Here is a 12,679-nt window from a genome sequence, read left to right as displayed (position 1 = left end):
CTCTCTCCCTGAGCCTGAGATCAGTGGACTCAGTGGACTCCTTTAAAAAGCAGCTGAAGACTCACTTGATCAAGCTGGTTTTGGTGTGACCTTCATCACCCTCTCCTTGTTCTGCTCTCCCTACCTATTCCACCTTCCTCAGGATCCACTGATTTCCCTCTTTCCTATTCTCTCTCTCTCTTTCTTTACATTTTTTTTATCACAATTGTCTATTTTTTGCTCATTTTAAATGTATTTTAATCATTTTCTAAATTTTTTTTTTTACATTTATATTTTTTGTTTTAGTGAAGCACCTCGTGATTTTTATCTTGAGAGGCGCTATAGAAAAGATCTTTTCTTCTTCTAGAGTCCTGGAGCCCCCCAAGGTGCTTTACAACACAATCAGTCATTCACCCATTCACACACAAATTCACACCCTGGTGGTGATAAGCTACATTGTAGCCACAGCTGCTCTGGGACACACTGACAGAGGCGAGTCTGCCATACACAGGCACCACCAGTCCCTCCAAACACCACCAACAGAGATCTGTGTGGAGGAGTGGGCTGTAAACTGGGTCAAGAACTACAGGAAAAGTTTGACCTCTTGCAAATTAAAGCTTCTGTACCAAATATTAACACTGATCTGATTTTCTCAGGTGTTCAAATACGTATGTGCAGCAGTGTAATACAAATACATTCTTTAAAAGCCATAGTGCGATTTCATGAATTTTTTAAATGGCGTCTCTTACAGAGGGAATATCAGACCCCTGTGGGAGATTTTTCAAAATTGCTGAATGTTCAAACACTTTAGTTCCTCGCTGTATCGTATCGCCTCCCCTGTATTGTGATATGTTTCATATTGCCAGATTATTGCCAATACACATCACCAGCTTTAGCTATCTAGAGGAAAGTTTGTACAGCTCTACTCCTGCTTTACCTGTTTGAGGAGGTGAAGTTCAGGAAGGAGGGTGGGAGCCATCAGTTCCACTGTAGTCTCGTTATACCACTTTGTCTCCTTAAATACAGGAAAACTGTCATTAGAAGTTAAACACATGTGCCACATTAATGGTGAAACATCCACGTTATTAACAAATCCCAAGTTCTTCCCAAAAGAAAAGGAAATAATTTTGTTTATTCTTAAAATTAATTAGCATTTTGTGACTCTGTAGGTAAACCTGCACTGTTGCTCTGGCTTATATCCTACCTGAATATATATAATCTTATTAAAGGCTTGCACTTTTTGTCACACACTGACAAATGACCTCTGATGTTTATAAGATCAAGCAGAGTTTTCTGCTGAGAATTAAATTAAAGTCATTGGTGGTGCTAAATACAAACAGCTACTTGTTTTCAACCTTCAACCAGTCTTAGTGTGAGGAAAAGCAGAAATGAGCTCACATTGATTTCACACAGTGTTTAAATGTGTAAAGCCTGCTGCGTAGGACACTCGACATAAGGACAAATGGATGCATTTAAATTCTAGTTTTATTTCTCTCACCAGGGAGGCATCCTGACCAGATGCCCGAGCCATCTCAACTGGCTGCTCTTGATGTGGAGGAGCAGCAAATCTACTCCGAGCCCCTCCCGGATGAATGGGCTTCTCACCTCATCTCTAAGGGAGAGCCCAGCCAAAACTCATTTCGGCCATTTGTATCCGCGATCTTGATCTTTCGGTCACTACCCGAATCTCATGACCATATGTGAGGGTAGGAACGTAGATTGACCGGTAAATCGAGAGCTTCGCCTTCTGACTCAGTTACCTTTTTCAGAATCAAGACCATGGTCTCAGATTTAGAGAATTTTTTTATGTTCTGTTCTTAATTCTGCTGCATTGTTGACTTTAGGTTTCTTTTTTTAACTGTCAATTTTATATTGTTTGATTAAGAGGGCTCTTTCTATCATTAGATTGACTGTCTCACCCTCTCTTGTGTTAAGCAGTTTGGTCATCAAGCCGACATGCTGTTTTCATATGTGCTCTACAAATAGGTCTGGTATGGTATGGTACAGTGTGGCGTGGCGTGGTATGGTATTAGTGTGGCGTGGCGTGGTATGGTATAGTGTGGCGTGGTGTAGTATGGTATAGTGTGGCATGGCGTGGTGTGGTACAGTTTAGCGTGGTAAGGTACAGTGTGGCATGGCGTGGTATGGTATAGTGCGGCATGGTATGGTATAGTGTGGCGTGGTGTGGTACAGTGTGGCATGGCGTGGTATGGTATAGTATGGCGTGGTATGGTACAGTGTGGCATGGCGTGGTATGGTATAGTGTGGCGTGGCGTGGTATAGCGTGGCGTGGTATGGTACAGTATGACATGGTGTGGTATGGTATAGTGTGGCATGGCGTGGTATGGTACAGTGTGGCATGGCGTGGTATGGTATAGTGTGGCGTGGTATGGTATGGTACAGTGTGGCATGGCGTGGTATGGTATAATGTGGCGTGGTATAGTACAGTGTAGCATGGCGTGGTATGGTACAGTGTAGCGTGGCGTGGTATGGTACAGTGTGGCATGGCTTGGTATGGTATAGTGTGGCGTGGTACAGTACAATGTAGCGTGGCGTGGTATAGTACAGTGTAGCGTGGCATGGTATGGTACAGTGTGGCATGGTGTGGTATGGTATAGTGTGGCGTGGTAAGGGTATAGTGTGGCATGGTGTGGTATGGTACAGTGTGGCATGGTATGGTATGGTATAGTGTGGCGTGGTATGGTATAGTGTGGTGTGGTGTGGTATGGTGTAGTGTGTCGTGGTACGGTATAGTGTGGCTTGGCATGGCATGGTATAGTGTGGTGTGGTATGGTATAGTGTGGCATGGCGTGGTGTGGTACAGTGTAGCGTGACGTGGTAAGGTACAGTGTGGCATGGCGTGGTATGGTATAGTGCGGCATGGTATGGTATAGTGTGGCGTGGTGTGGTATGGTACAGTGTAGCGTGGCGTGGTATGGTACAGTGTGGCATGGCGTGGTATGATATAGTGTGGCGTGGAGTGGTATGGTACAGTGTGGCATGGCGTGGTATGGTATAGTGTGGCGTGGTATGGTACAGTGTGGCATGGCGTGGTATGGTATAGTATGGCATGGAGTGGTATGGTATAGTGTGGCGTGGTGTGGTCTGGTACAGTGTGGCATGGCGTGGTATGGTATAGTGTGGCGTGGCATGGTATGTTACAGTGTGGCATGGTATGGTATAGTGTGGCGTGGTGTGGTATGGTACAGTGTGGCATGGCGTGGTATGGTATAGTGCGGCATGGTATGATATAGTGTGGCATGGTGTGGTATGGTACAGTGTAGCGTGGCGTGGTATGGTACAGTGTGGCATGGCGTGGTATGATATAGTGTGGCGTGGCGCGGTATGATACAGTGTGGCATGGTGTGGTATGGTACAGTGCAGCGTGGCGTGGTATGGTACAGTGTGGCATGGCGTGGTATGGTAAAGTGTGGCGTGGCATGGTATGGTACAGTGTGGCATGGTATAATATAGTGTGGCGTGGTATGGTACAGTGTGGCATGGCGTGGTATGGTATAGTGTGGCGTGGCGTGGTATGGTACAGTGTGGCATGGCGTAGTATGGTATAGTGTGGCGTGGTGTGTTATGGTACAGTGTGGCATGGCGTGGTATGGTATAGCGTGGCATGGCGTGGTATGGTATAGCGTGGCGTGGTATGGTACAATATGGCATGGTGTGGTATGGTATAGTGTGGCGTGGTAAAGTACAGTGTAGCATGGCGTGGTATGGTACAGTGTAGCGTGGTGTGGTATGGTACAGTGTGGTATGGTATAGTGTGGCGTGGTAAGGTACAGTGTGGCATGGCGTGGTATGGTATAGTGTGGCGTGGTATGGTACAGTGTGGCATGGCGTGGTATGGTACAGTGTGGCGTGGTATGGTATGGTATAGTGTCGCATGGTATGGTATAGTGTGGCGTGGCATGGCATGGTGTGGTGTGGTATGGTATAGTGTGGCGTGGTGTGGTATGGTACAGTGTAGTGTGGCGTGGTAAGGTACAGTGTGGCATGGCATGGTATGGTATAGTGCGGCATGGTATGGTATAGTGTGGCGTGGTGTGGTATGGTACAGTGTAGCGTGGTATGGTACAGTGTGGCGTGGCATGGTATGATATAGTGTGGCGATATAGTGTGGCGTGGAGTGGCATGGTACAGTGTGGCGTAGTGTGGTCTGGTACAGTGTGGCATGGCGTGGTATGGTATAGTGTGGCGTGGCATGGTATGTTACAGTGTGGCATGGCGTGGTATGGTATAGTGTGGCGTGGCGTGGTATGGTACAGTGTGGCATGGCGTGGTATGGTATAGTGCGGCATGGTATGATATAGTGTGGCGTGGTGTGGTATGGTACAGTGTGGCGTGGCGTGGTATGGTACAGATTGACATGGCGTGGTATGGTACAGTGTGACATGGCGTGGTATGGTATAGTGTGGCGTGGTATGGTATAGAGTGGCTTGGCGTGGTATGGTATAGTGTGGCGTGGCGTGGTATGGTGCAGTGTGGCGTGGTATGGTACAGTGTGGCATGGCGTGGTATGGTACAGTGTGGCGTGGCGTGGTATGGTACAGTGTGGCATGGCGTGGTATGGTACAGTGTGGCGTGGCGTGGTATGGTACAGTGTGGCTTGGCGTGGTATGGTATAGTGTGGCGTGGCGTGGTATGGTGCAGTGTGGCGTGGCGTGGTATGGTACAGTGTGGCATGGCGTGTTATGGTATAGTATGGCGTGGTATGGTACAGTGTGGCATGGCGTGGTATGGTATAGTGTGGCGTGGTGTGGTATGGTACAGTGTGGCATGGCGTGTTATGGTATAGTATGGCGTGGTATGGTACAGTGTGGCATGGCGTGGTATGGTATAGTGTGGCGTGCTGTGGTATGGTACAGTGTGGCATGGCGTGGTATGGTACAGTGTGGCATGGTATGGTATAGTGTGGCGTGGCATGGCATGGCATGGTGTGGTGTGGTGTGGTGTGGTATGGTATAGTGTGGCGTGGTGTGGTATGGTATAGTGTGGCGTGGTGTGGTATGGTATAGTGTGGCATGGCGTGGTATGGTATAGTGTGGCGTGGTGTGGTATGGTATGGTATAGTGTGGCGTGGTGTGGTATGGTACAGTTTGGCGTGGCGTGGTATGGTATAGTGTGGCGTGGCGTGGTATGGTATAGTGTGGCGTGGTATAGTATGGTATAGTGTGGCGTGGTGTGGTATGGTATAGTTTGGCATGGCGTGGTATGGTATAGTGTGGCGTGGTGTGGTATGGTATGGTATAGTGTGGCGTGGTGTGGTATGGTACAGTTTGGCGTGGCGTGGTATGGTATAGTGTGGCGTGGCGTGGTATGGTATAGTGTGGCGTGGTGTGGTATGGTATAGTGTGGCGTGGTGTGGTATGGTATAGTGTGGCGTGGCGTGGTATGGTATAGTGTGGCGTGGTGTGGTATGGTATAGTGTGGCGTGGTGTGGTATGGTATAGTGTGGCGTGGTGTGGTATGGTATAGTGTGGCGTAGTATAAAGGGACACAGCCAAAACTGAAACTAAAAAGACTTCTCCGTTAAAGAATAATTGAATAACACAGCATTTAAGGTCTACACTGGCTAAATATACTAGTATATTTTCTGCTTTTGCTTTGCACTATATTTATATAACCTCTACCAGAATGGTCTGCACTTAATCATTCATCGCTTATAAGTAGATTATGATTTTTTTAAGTCAGAAAAATAAACTATGTTTTGTCCCACCTAATGTCAACTGTTAAATTCCCCCTGCCTAACTTCTCTAAATTGATATCATCCTGAAATAATTGAAAATATTTGCAAGTTCCTCCCAGCAATCATCATGGTCCCACGCAGGCATTATACAGGTCATTTCCTTTTCCTTGAATAGAAAAAGGACAATGTGAACTCATTAAATGACGCATATCGAACCGCTGTGATGTTTATGGAAGGGCTGACAATAAACGGGCAAACACAAACGTCAATGGATTCTGTGTTTTAACACTTTGTGTGTTTATACTGGAAACCTCTATTGGACAACCCCCATAAAGGGGATTTAAATATATGATTTGCAAGAAATTCTGTTAGATTCAGTTCCTCACATTAAAAACAACCACTGCTGGAGCATTTAGGAAGCAGAAACATAACTTTCTGCATCATAAACCACTTCTATCATTCTATTTAGTTTATCTATCCACTAATCACTGTCTTAAACTGTCTTAATACATTTATCTCATCATAGAAACCCATAATTTAATTAATAAGACAACATTTAAAATTATTATCATATATAAATGCTATCAATTAAAACTCAAAAAGCATACCACCAGAAATGTACAAATTTAAAGGGATAGTTCAGCCCCAAGTGAGATTTAAGCCTAATTTATACTTTTCAATCAGCTCCACGAGGGAGAGACACGCACGCACGGACGCAGACGTTTTGCTCTCAGATTTCTCCGTCTCCTGGGGAGTGTTGCAAAGCAATTCCCCGCCAGGACATCTGAGGGCGTAGTGCTGTTCTGTGGTGTCCTGTCACTGTCAATCACAAGCTTGCGTTCTCCGTCTCGTCAGACGGATGTTTAGAAAAGAGAGCTCGACTCTCTTTGCAAGGGCTCTCCAGCAGGCTCATAAGGACAGATAATGGCGTTGCGTGTCTCCGTACCGACGCAGACGGGGAAGTATAAATTAGGCTCCAGAATTAGATATGTGGGGAAAAGTATTTTGTAACCAGCCCAGTGATTCTCCTAATCTGGCAGTATTCTATTAGCTTTAGCTTAGCATAAACAATGTAAGTGAATTGTAACAGGTAGCATTTAGAGTGAAAAAGCCATGAAAATTATTCAATAATGATTCTAATTTTTCTTGGAACCTCAATAATCATATAAACTGAAAATGAAAATACTGATAAATAAGAAGAAGGAAGTACAGAAGCCCATTCGAACTTGAGACTACATTATGGCAAAACACCGCTGTAAGCTGCTGCTGCAAGGTGGAAGGACAGAGGCCCTAAAACTCGCCGTTTAGTGTCATTAGGGTGAAATGTTGTAAATGTTATACAGTAAGCTACTGCTTAGAAATTACTGAGTGATTTTCATGACTTTTTCACATAAAGTGCTAGCTGTTACCATTCACTGCCATTGACGACAAAAGTCGTCATTTGCATTTATTTATTTTTTTACTGTGAGGGCGTCGGAACAAGCCCCCGCACCGTGAGAACAAACATCCCAGCTCTAAAGCTGGGAAGCAGAAAATCCATGTGTTAGGAGATCGTTTTGGGCCGCTGCTGTATAAAAAGTGAGGCAAGAACTGCAAAAGCTTCTGCTGATCACAATTCGACAACGGATTATGAAAGAACGGATAACGCTCGAAACGCGCAGATTTTTCCTGATGTAAGAGGTGAGTCTCCTCTTTGTTTTGGTAGTTTTGGCATCGACATCATCATAGCGCGCAACGTTCTGTGACTTAAAAAAAAGTAAAAAACGCTGAAAAGCGCTGGCAGCCAAGGGCTTTTCTGATTGGGAATTGGCTGGCAGTGAATGAGTTAACGAACACTGTTTATGTTAAGGTAAAACTAACAGAATACTCCCAGATTAGGAGAATGGGGCGGGTTACAAAATGCTTTTTCCAGCTTATCTAACTCTGGGGAATATGACAACAAACTAAATTTCACTTAGGGGTGGAATATCCCTTTAAAATTTGCCTAAAAAGACCCAAAAGCAAAGAACTTTTTGTTCACTTGCAGGCGTGTTTGATGGTGTCCCGTGAACTGACCTTATAGCTGACCTCTAACAGGGCATAGCAAGGTTTCAGAGAGTCCACATCTACCGGAACCAGGAGCCGTGGCTCTGCAGCCAACACGACCAGATGCCGCAGGGCCTGTAAATGATAGCTGCAACAACAGCAACCTTATCTCAGTTCTTATTAAAACACAGGAAACATACAAAAATAATATAAAAAACATTGCCATAGCTGTCAACTAAAGAAGATCCTACAAGTGGTACAAATACTAAGTATTTGTTCAGAATTTTATTTTATTTCTATGGTTTTTCTTCAAAATGTAAATCTATCATTTACACTTAAGCACAATGTAGTCAGTACTTGCATCACAAGATGACACATGACAACTTAAGAAGCCAGACTTCTGCTCAGTTTACAGCAGAAAGGTTGGCACTGGAACACCAATGACATTATTTGTGATTATTTTACCATGCTTTATGATGATGATGATGATGTGTGGGTGATGGTCTTACCGGTTGTCAGTGCTGTGAGCTGGGAAATGTGGATACAAGGCGCAGAGTAGAGCAGCGATGGCCGAATTGGAAGTGCTGATTGTGTATCTAATAGGCAAAAATATAAACATCATTAGAAATAGACTTCTCTCTATAATCTGTAATCAATAAAACCCTCTGCTGTTTATGAATTAAACAAGGTTTTGTATTTAATCAACACTGCCAAAGGAGAAGCAGATGTTCATCAGCTGAGGGTGAAGCATGACTAATTGGATCATTCTCATTGTTAGCTTGGCTAATTAAAGCTGCTAGGGCCTTGGAGGTTGCTTAATTGAGTACCTAATAGCCTCCAGGTGAGGTAATAAGCGTTGCTCTTGATGACTGTGTCATGCTTACGGCGTTTAAGAGTCTGGCATCATGTTTCCACATATTTACAATCCAAAAGGATTTTGGTTTGTAAGGAAAACCAAATATTTCTTCTTAGAGATCTGAGCAGTGAATCTACAAAACAAAATAAAGCGTTTAGGTTTTTTTTTTATCAACTGTGATATTGTGAAATCCTGTTTCAAAAGCTTTTAGTTAAACAGTAATTATTTTAATTCAGCCAAATGCATGCAGTGATGATTGCAGGTCTGGAGCCCACGTGTGGGAGAAAAAAAATAAAGATCCAACTTTCACTTCAGTTTCTGGATAAATACAGAATAAAATAGGAAGGGAAATCGACTGAGCAAACAGAAAGAGAGAAAGAGGAAGTCTGATAAAAGGAAAGAAAAAAGCACACACACACACACGATTATATATGGAAAACAGAATGAAAAACAAATGAGGAATAACATGAATGAGAGCTAAGCAGAGATAAGCAGCGAGAGCCTGATTGGCAGACAAGCAGAGGGAGAGACTGAACAAAAAGGACGATGACGACATGACTCCTCTGCAGGGTGACCTCTGCAAAAGAACCACTTCTAAAAATACTCATTTTGATGCTTATCCAAAGCTACAGTCACTGCAGCAGTGCGGGTCATAGGCTGGCAAATTTAAAATATTACAATGTGTGAATGAAATCAAAAGGTCAGTTTAATTATTGCTACAGCTGGTGACACGTGTGTAATGTCACATTAGAGAAACCGAGTCGTTTAGCTGATAATAGGTCAAGGGCAGGAAGCTGAGGATCTAGTTAGAGTCTGTAGATAATGGTATGTACAACACCACACTCAAAGACTCGTGTGCGTGTGTGTGTGCGCGCGTACATGCAGCAGTCAAATGATGTGAGTGTACATGTAGTCTGCTTCCAAAAAGATTAAGACACTAAAAGTGTTTTCATTTGGGTTTAAGAAGAACAAACCTGTAGCAATGAGAATTGCTCTTAACCGTGTGTTCCGCCCGGAGTCTAGAGAGTGTAACACCGGAGGGTGAGAGATAGACACACATGTCTGATTAAGTGTTCAATAAAGGTTTGCCTCGGACGAGGAAAAGTCAACTGAGCATCTTGTGGAATTTATAGAAAGAACAAGATGAAACAAAACCTGGAGCAGGTGAGGTGACTTAACCAACAAATGCATCCGTAAGTTCAATTAACACTGAGGTGTAAGTTATGTGAAATCACAAAATGTTAGAAGATTCCTCAATAAAGTCAAGAAGAAAAGTGAATAAAAGCAGCTTGTGTTTCCAAAACCTAACCCCGGCTTTCCACTGGATGTGTATTTGTTACATAAAACGTAGCAGATAGCTGTTGCTGTAGTCAGCGGGTGTGTTTCAACCGGGCACAATCGGACATCTTGGATGCGTCCTAGAGGGGAATTGTTGCATCGCTATGCAACATTTATGATTCGTGAATTTATTTATTTATTTATTTATTTTACACACTACACTTCCAGGATGAGTCAAGCAAACACTTTTGATTTGGCCAGACAAGAAATCAAACACAAAAGTTGTGTAAAACCAGCAAATTCCTAAGTAAAAGACCAGGGGCCTAATTTATCAAGCTTGCTTACGCACAAAACGGCATCTGAAAACTGTGTAAGCAACTTTCCACGCTAACTTTGGGATTTATGAAAGAAAACTTTGCAGAAAAATGTGCGCAACTTTAAGTTGACTAAGGACCTGGCTTACACACATTTTGGACATGGAGAGCACCTGCAGTGCTGTTGCTGAGAAGGATAAAATTATGAAATCCTGCAGCTTTATCACTTGTACTGCTTCGTTTTCACACAGAACAAGACCCCCCCCCCCCCCCCCCCCCCCCCCACACACACACACACACACACACACACAGCCTGAAGCCAGAATGCAGAATATCAGCAGGGGGACAGATTGAGACAGAATGACATGCGTCTGTGACAGTGTGTGTCCTGTCACTGTGACCCGATTGATCATGTGCCCTGGCTAGTTGGACAAGGGAGATCTCCGTTTGGCTGACTGGTTAGCACACATGACTTTCACCCGAGAGTCTGGGGATCGAATCCCGGTTGGACCATTTTTTACATCCGCCACAGATCTCTCTGAAGAATTCACAGCATTGACGGCTTTAGCAACGTTGTGCCACTCTGTGGATTTTCTCTTATTTGTTTTGCAAAAGCACTTCCTTTCATTTCTCCACCTCACCCACAAGTACCTCAATTTCTGCTTGTGAAATTGCGCTTCCTTGATCTGCCTTGATCTACGGTCGGCATGTCATTGGCGGAGCGCTGCAACAGCCGGCTTATGTACATGCATGAGATTCACACGCCACTTTGCATTGACTATTCATGGCAGTAAGTGGGCGTGGTGAGGGCGGGATGTGACTAAAAAGCAGCTGAGAACCTTTCTAGATAGTTTCTGATTTATGAAGCGGAGATTGCGTGCAGCTGTGCGTACTCCATGTTTGATAGATCACAAACCTACTTGGCGTAAGTAAATTTCTTTTGCTAAGCTTAAGTGCGGCTTTAGTAAGGATTCTACGCAATGTTTGATGAATGAGACCCCAGCAGATTTCCAGTTGCTTAATTAGTAATATATATATAAATATATATATATATATATATATATATATATATATATATTTTTTTTTTAAGTACATCCTTTCCAGTAAAACCTGTAGCAGAGGCAAAAAGAACAAAAAATAAACCACAGACTTTTGGATACATGCTGCCATCTTTCTCCTTGCTTATCATGTGAACTTGTGATTCTCCGGTGATTTTGTGACCTTGCAGGGCTGGCAGTGCAGAACGCTCTAGCTGCCAATTTGTGTCTTTGTGGTAAAGAAAATAGGGTCTCTACTACGTTTTGCGCTGCTTACGCACCCAGTGGAAAGTCTGGGTAGCATGTATTTTCTTCTGATGTTGAAAAAAACACCCTGTCCATGTACAAATGTTTTCTTACCTGCCACCTCCCAGAAAGAGCAGACCCAGAGCCATGTGATGAGCCATGTGGAAGCCATAGTTCATCTCGCCGCCCGTTCTCTTGTGAAAGAAGCGACAGAGCTGCAGGACCTTCAGGTTTCCCGTGCCTGCCATCACCATGGACATAGCCAGCAGAATCATTGACAGACATGTTTGCAGGTTGTAATAACCCATCTGCTGGAGGGACTATAACACGTGACAGAGAAGAGCAAGACATGTAAACATCTCAACAGATAAAACGATTCACATATCTTCATAACTTTTAGAGTTAGTTAAGGAAGATGGGGGGGGGGGGGGGGGGGGGGACGCACGTACAGCACTCACAGCAGCTGTACCAGCAAAGGGCATCATCTTCATGAAGGTCCTGGCAAACTCATAAAGGCAGTCGAAGGCATCAGAATTGGCGGAGCCGGCAAAGCGTAACCCTAATGCCATACAGGCTCCAGCTGTAATGTAGTCTTCAGCTTGGCTGAGAAAAACATCACATTTTCTGATCAAACATGGAGGGAAACAGAACGACATCACCAACACAGCTGTAGCAGTTCATGACATCAGTGATTTAGTTATAGAAGCTAAGTTTTCAGCATATAACTCATCAGAAGTTGCCTCAAAGCTACAATGGCTAATTTGGAAAACAAGCTAGCTTAAAACGGTTTTTTTTTCATGCCTCGAAACAACGCTCTAACATAATACGTCTATAAATATTTTGTGGCGATTGAAAAAAAAAATTGTAATAATTAAGTTTTTCTCTCGCATTTGTCTAAAAATCTCCACCGATAACAAAGCTCGGACCAAACCCAACCACTGGACCATCCGGTTGTCTGTCTCACCAAACCATCTGGGGCCTCCACTCATTAGGCGCTTGTGCATTTTGCATCAGAACACCACACGTGGGAGGTTCACGGCTCAATAGTATTAGAGAAACAGCCGGCTGCCACAGCTTCAACTTAAGGACAAACTAAAAAGAAAACCACCAATTGAAGTCACGGTCAACAAAAGACGTTTGGACCTAGAAAACAGTGACTGGTGTGTAGCGCTCTCCCATTTCCTCTGTCAAGTTGGGTTTTTGGTTCTGGCGGACGTGCTGCAGGGATGCCAGCCGACAGGAGGGG

The 12,679-nt window shown here is 44.1% G+C and overlaps 1 protein-coding gene across 10 annotated transcripts in view; it reads right to left on the bottom strand.

Moving 5' to 3' along the window:
- The window catches only part of anapc1 (anaphase promoting complex subunit 1), an 81,251-nt gene that overhangs the window by 9,552 nt on the left and 59,020 nt on the right, over positions 1 to 12,679 (bottom strand). For 6 of the 10 annotated variants that reach the window (XM_070542500.1, XM_054750246.2, XM_054750249.2 and 3 more), the window contains exons 42-46: positions 11,883 to 12,057; positions 11,548 to 11,753; positions 8,212 to 8,298; positions 7,733 to 7,850; positions 917 to 994 (exon numbers count right to left, since the gene is read on the bottom strand). In XM_070542500.1, the coding sequence (XP_070398601.1) occupies positions 917 to 994; positions 7,733 to 7,850; positions 8,212 to 8,298; positions 11,548 to 11,753; positions 11,883 to 12,057 (664 nt within the window). The remainder of the gene's footprint in view (positions 1 to 916; positions 995 to 7,732; positions 7,851 to 8,211; positions 8,299 to 11,547; positions 11,754 to 11,882; positions 12,058 to 12,679) is intronic. The other 4 variants (XM_054750251.2, XM_054750254.2, XM_054750248.2 and 1 more) reach the window with 3 other exon arrangements.

The sequence above is a fragment of the Nothobranchius furzeri genome, chromosome 12, assembly GCF_043380555.1.
Source record: "Nothobranchius furzeri strain GRZ-AD chromosome 12, NfurGRZ-RIMD1, whole genome shotgun sequence".
Taxonomy (NCBI): Eukaryota; Metazoa; Chordata; class Actinopteri; order Cyprinodontiformes; family Nothobranchiidae; genus Nothobranchius; species Nothobranchius furzeri.
Note: the sequence above shows the minus strand (reverse complement) of the source record. Positions and strands in the feature narration are given on the sequence as shown.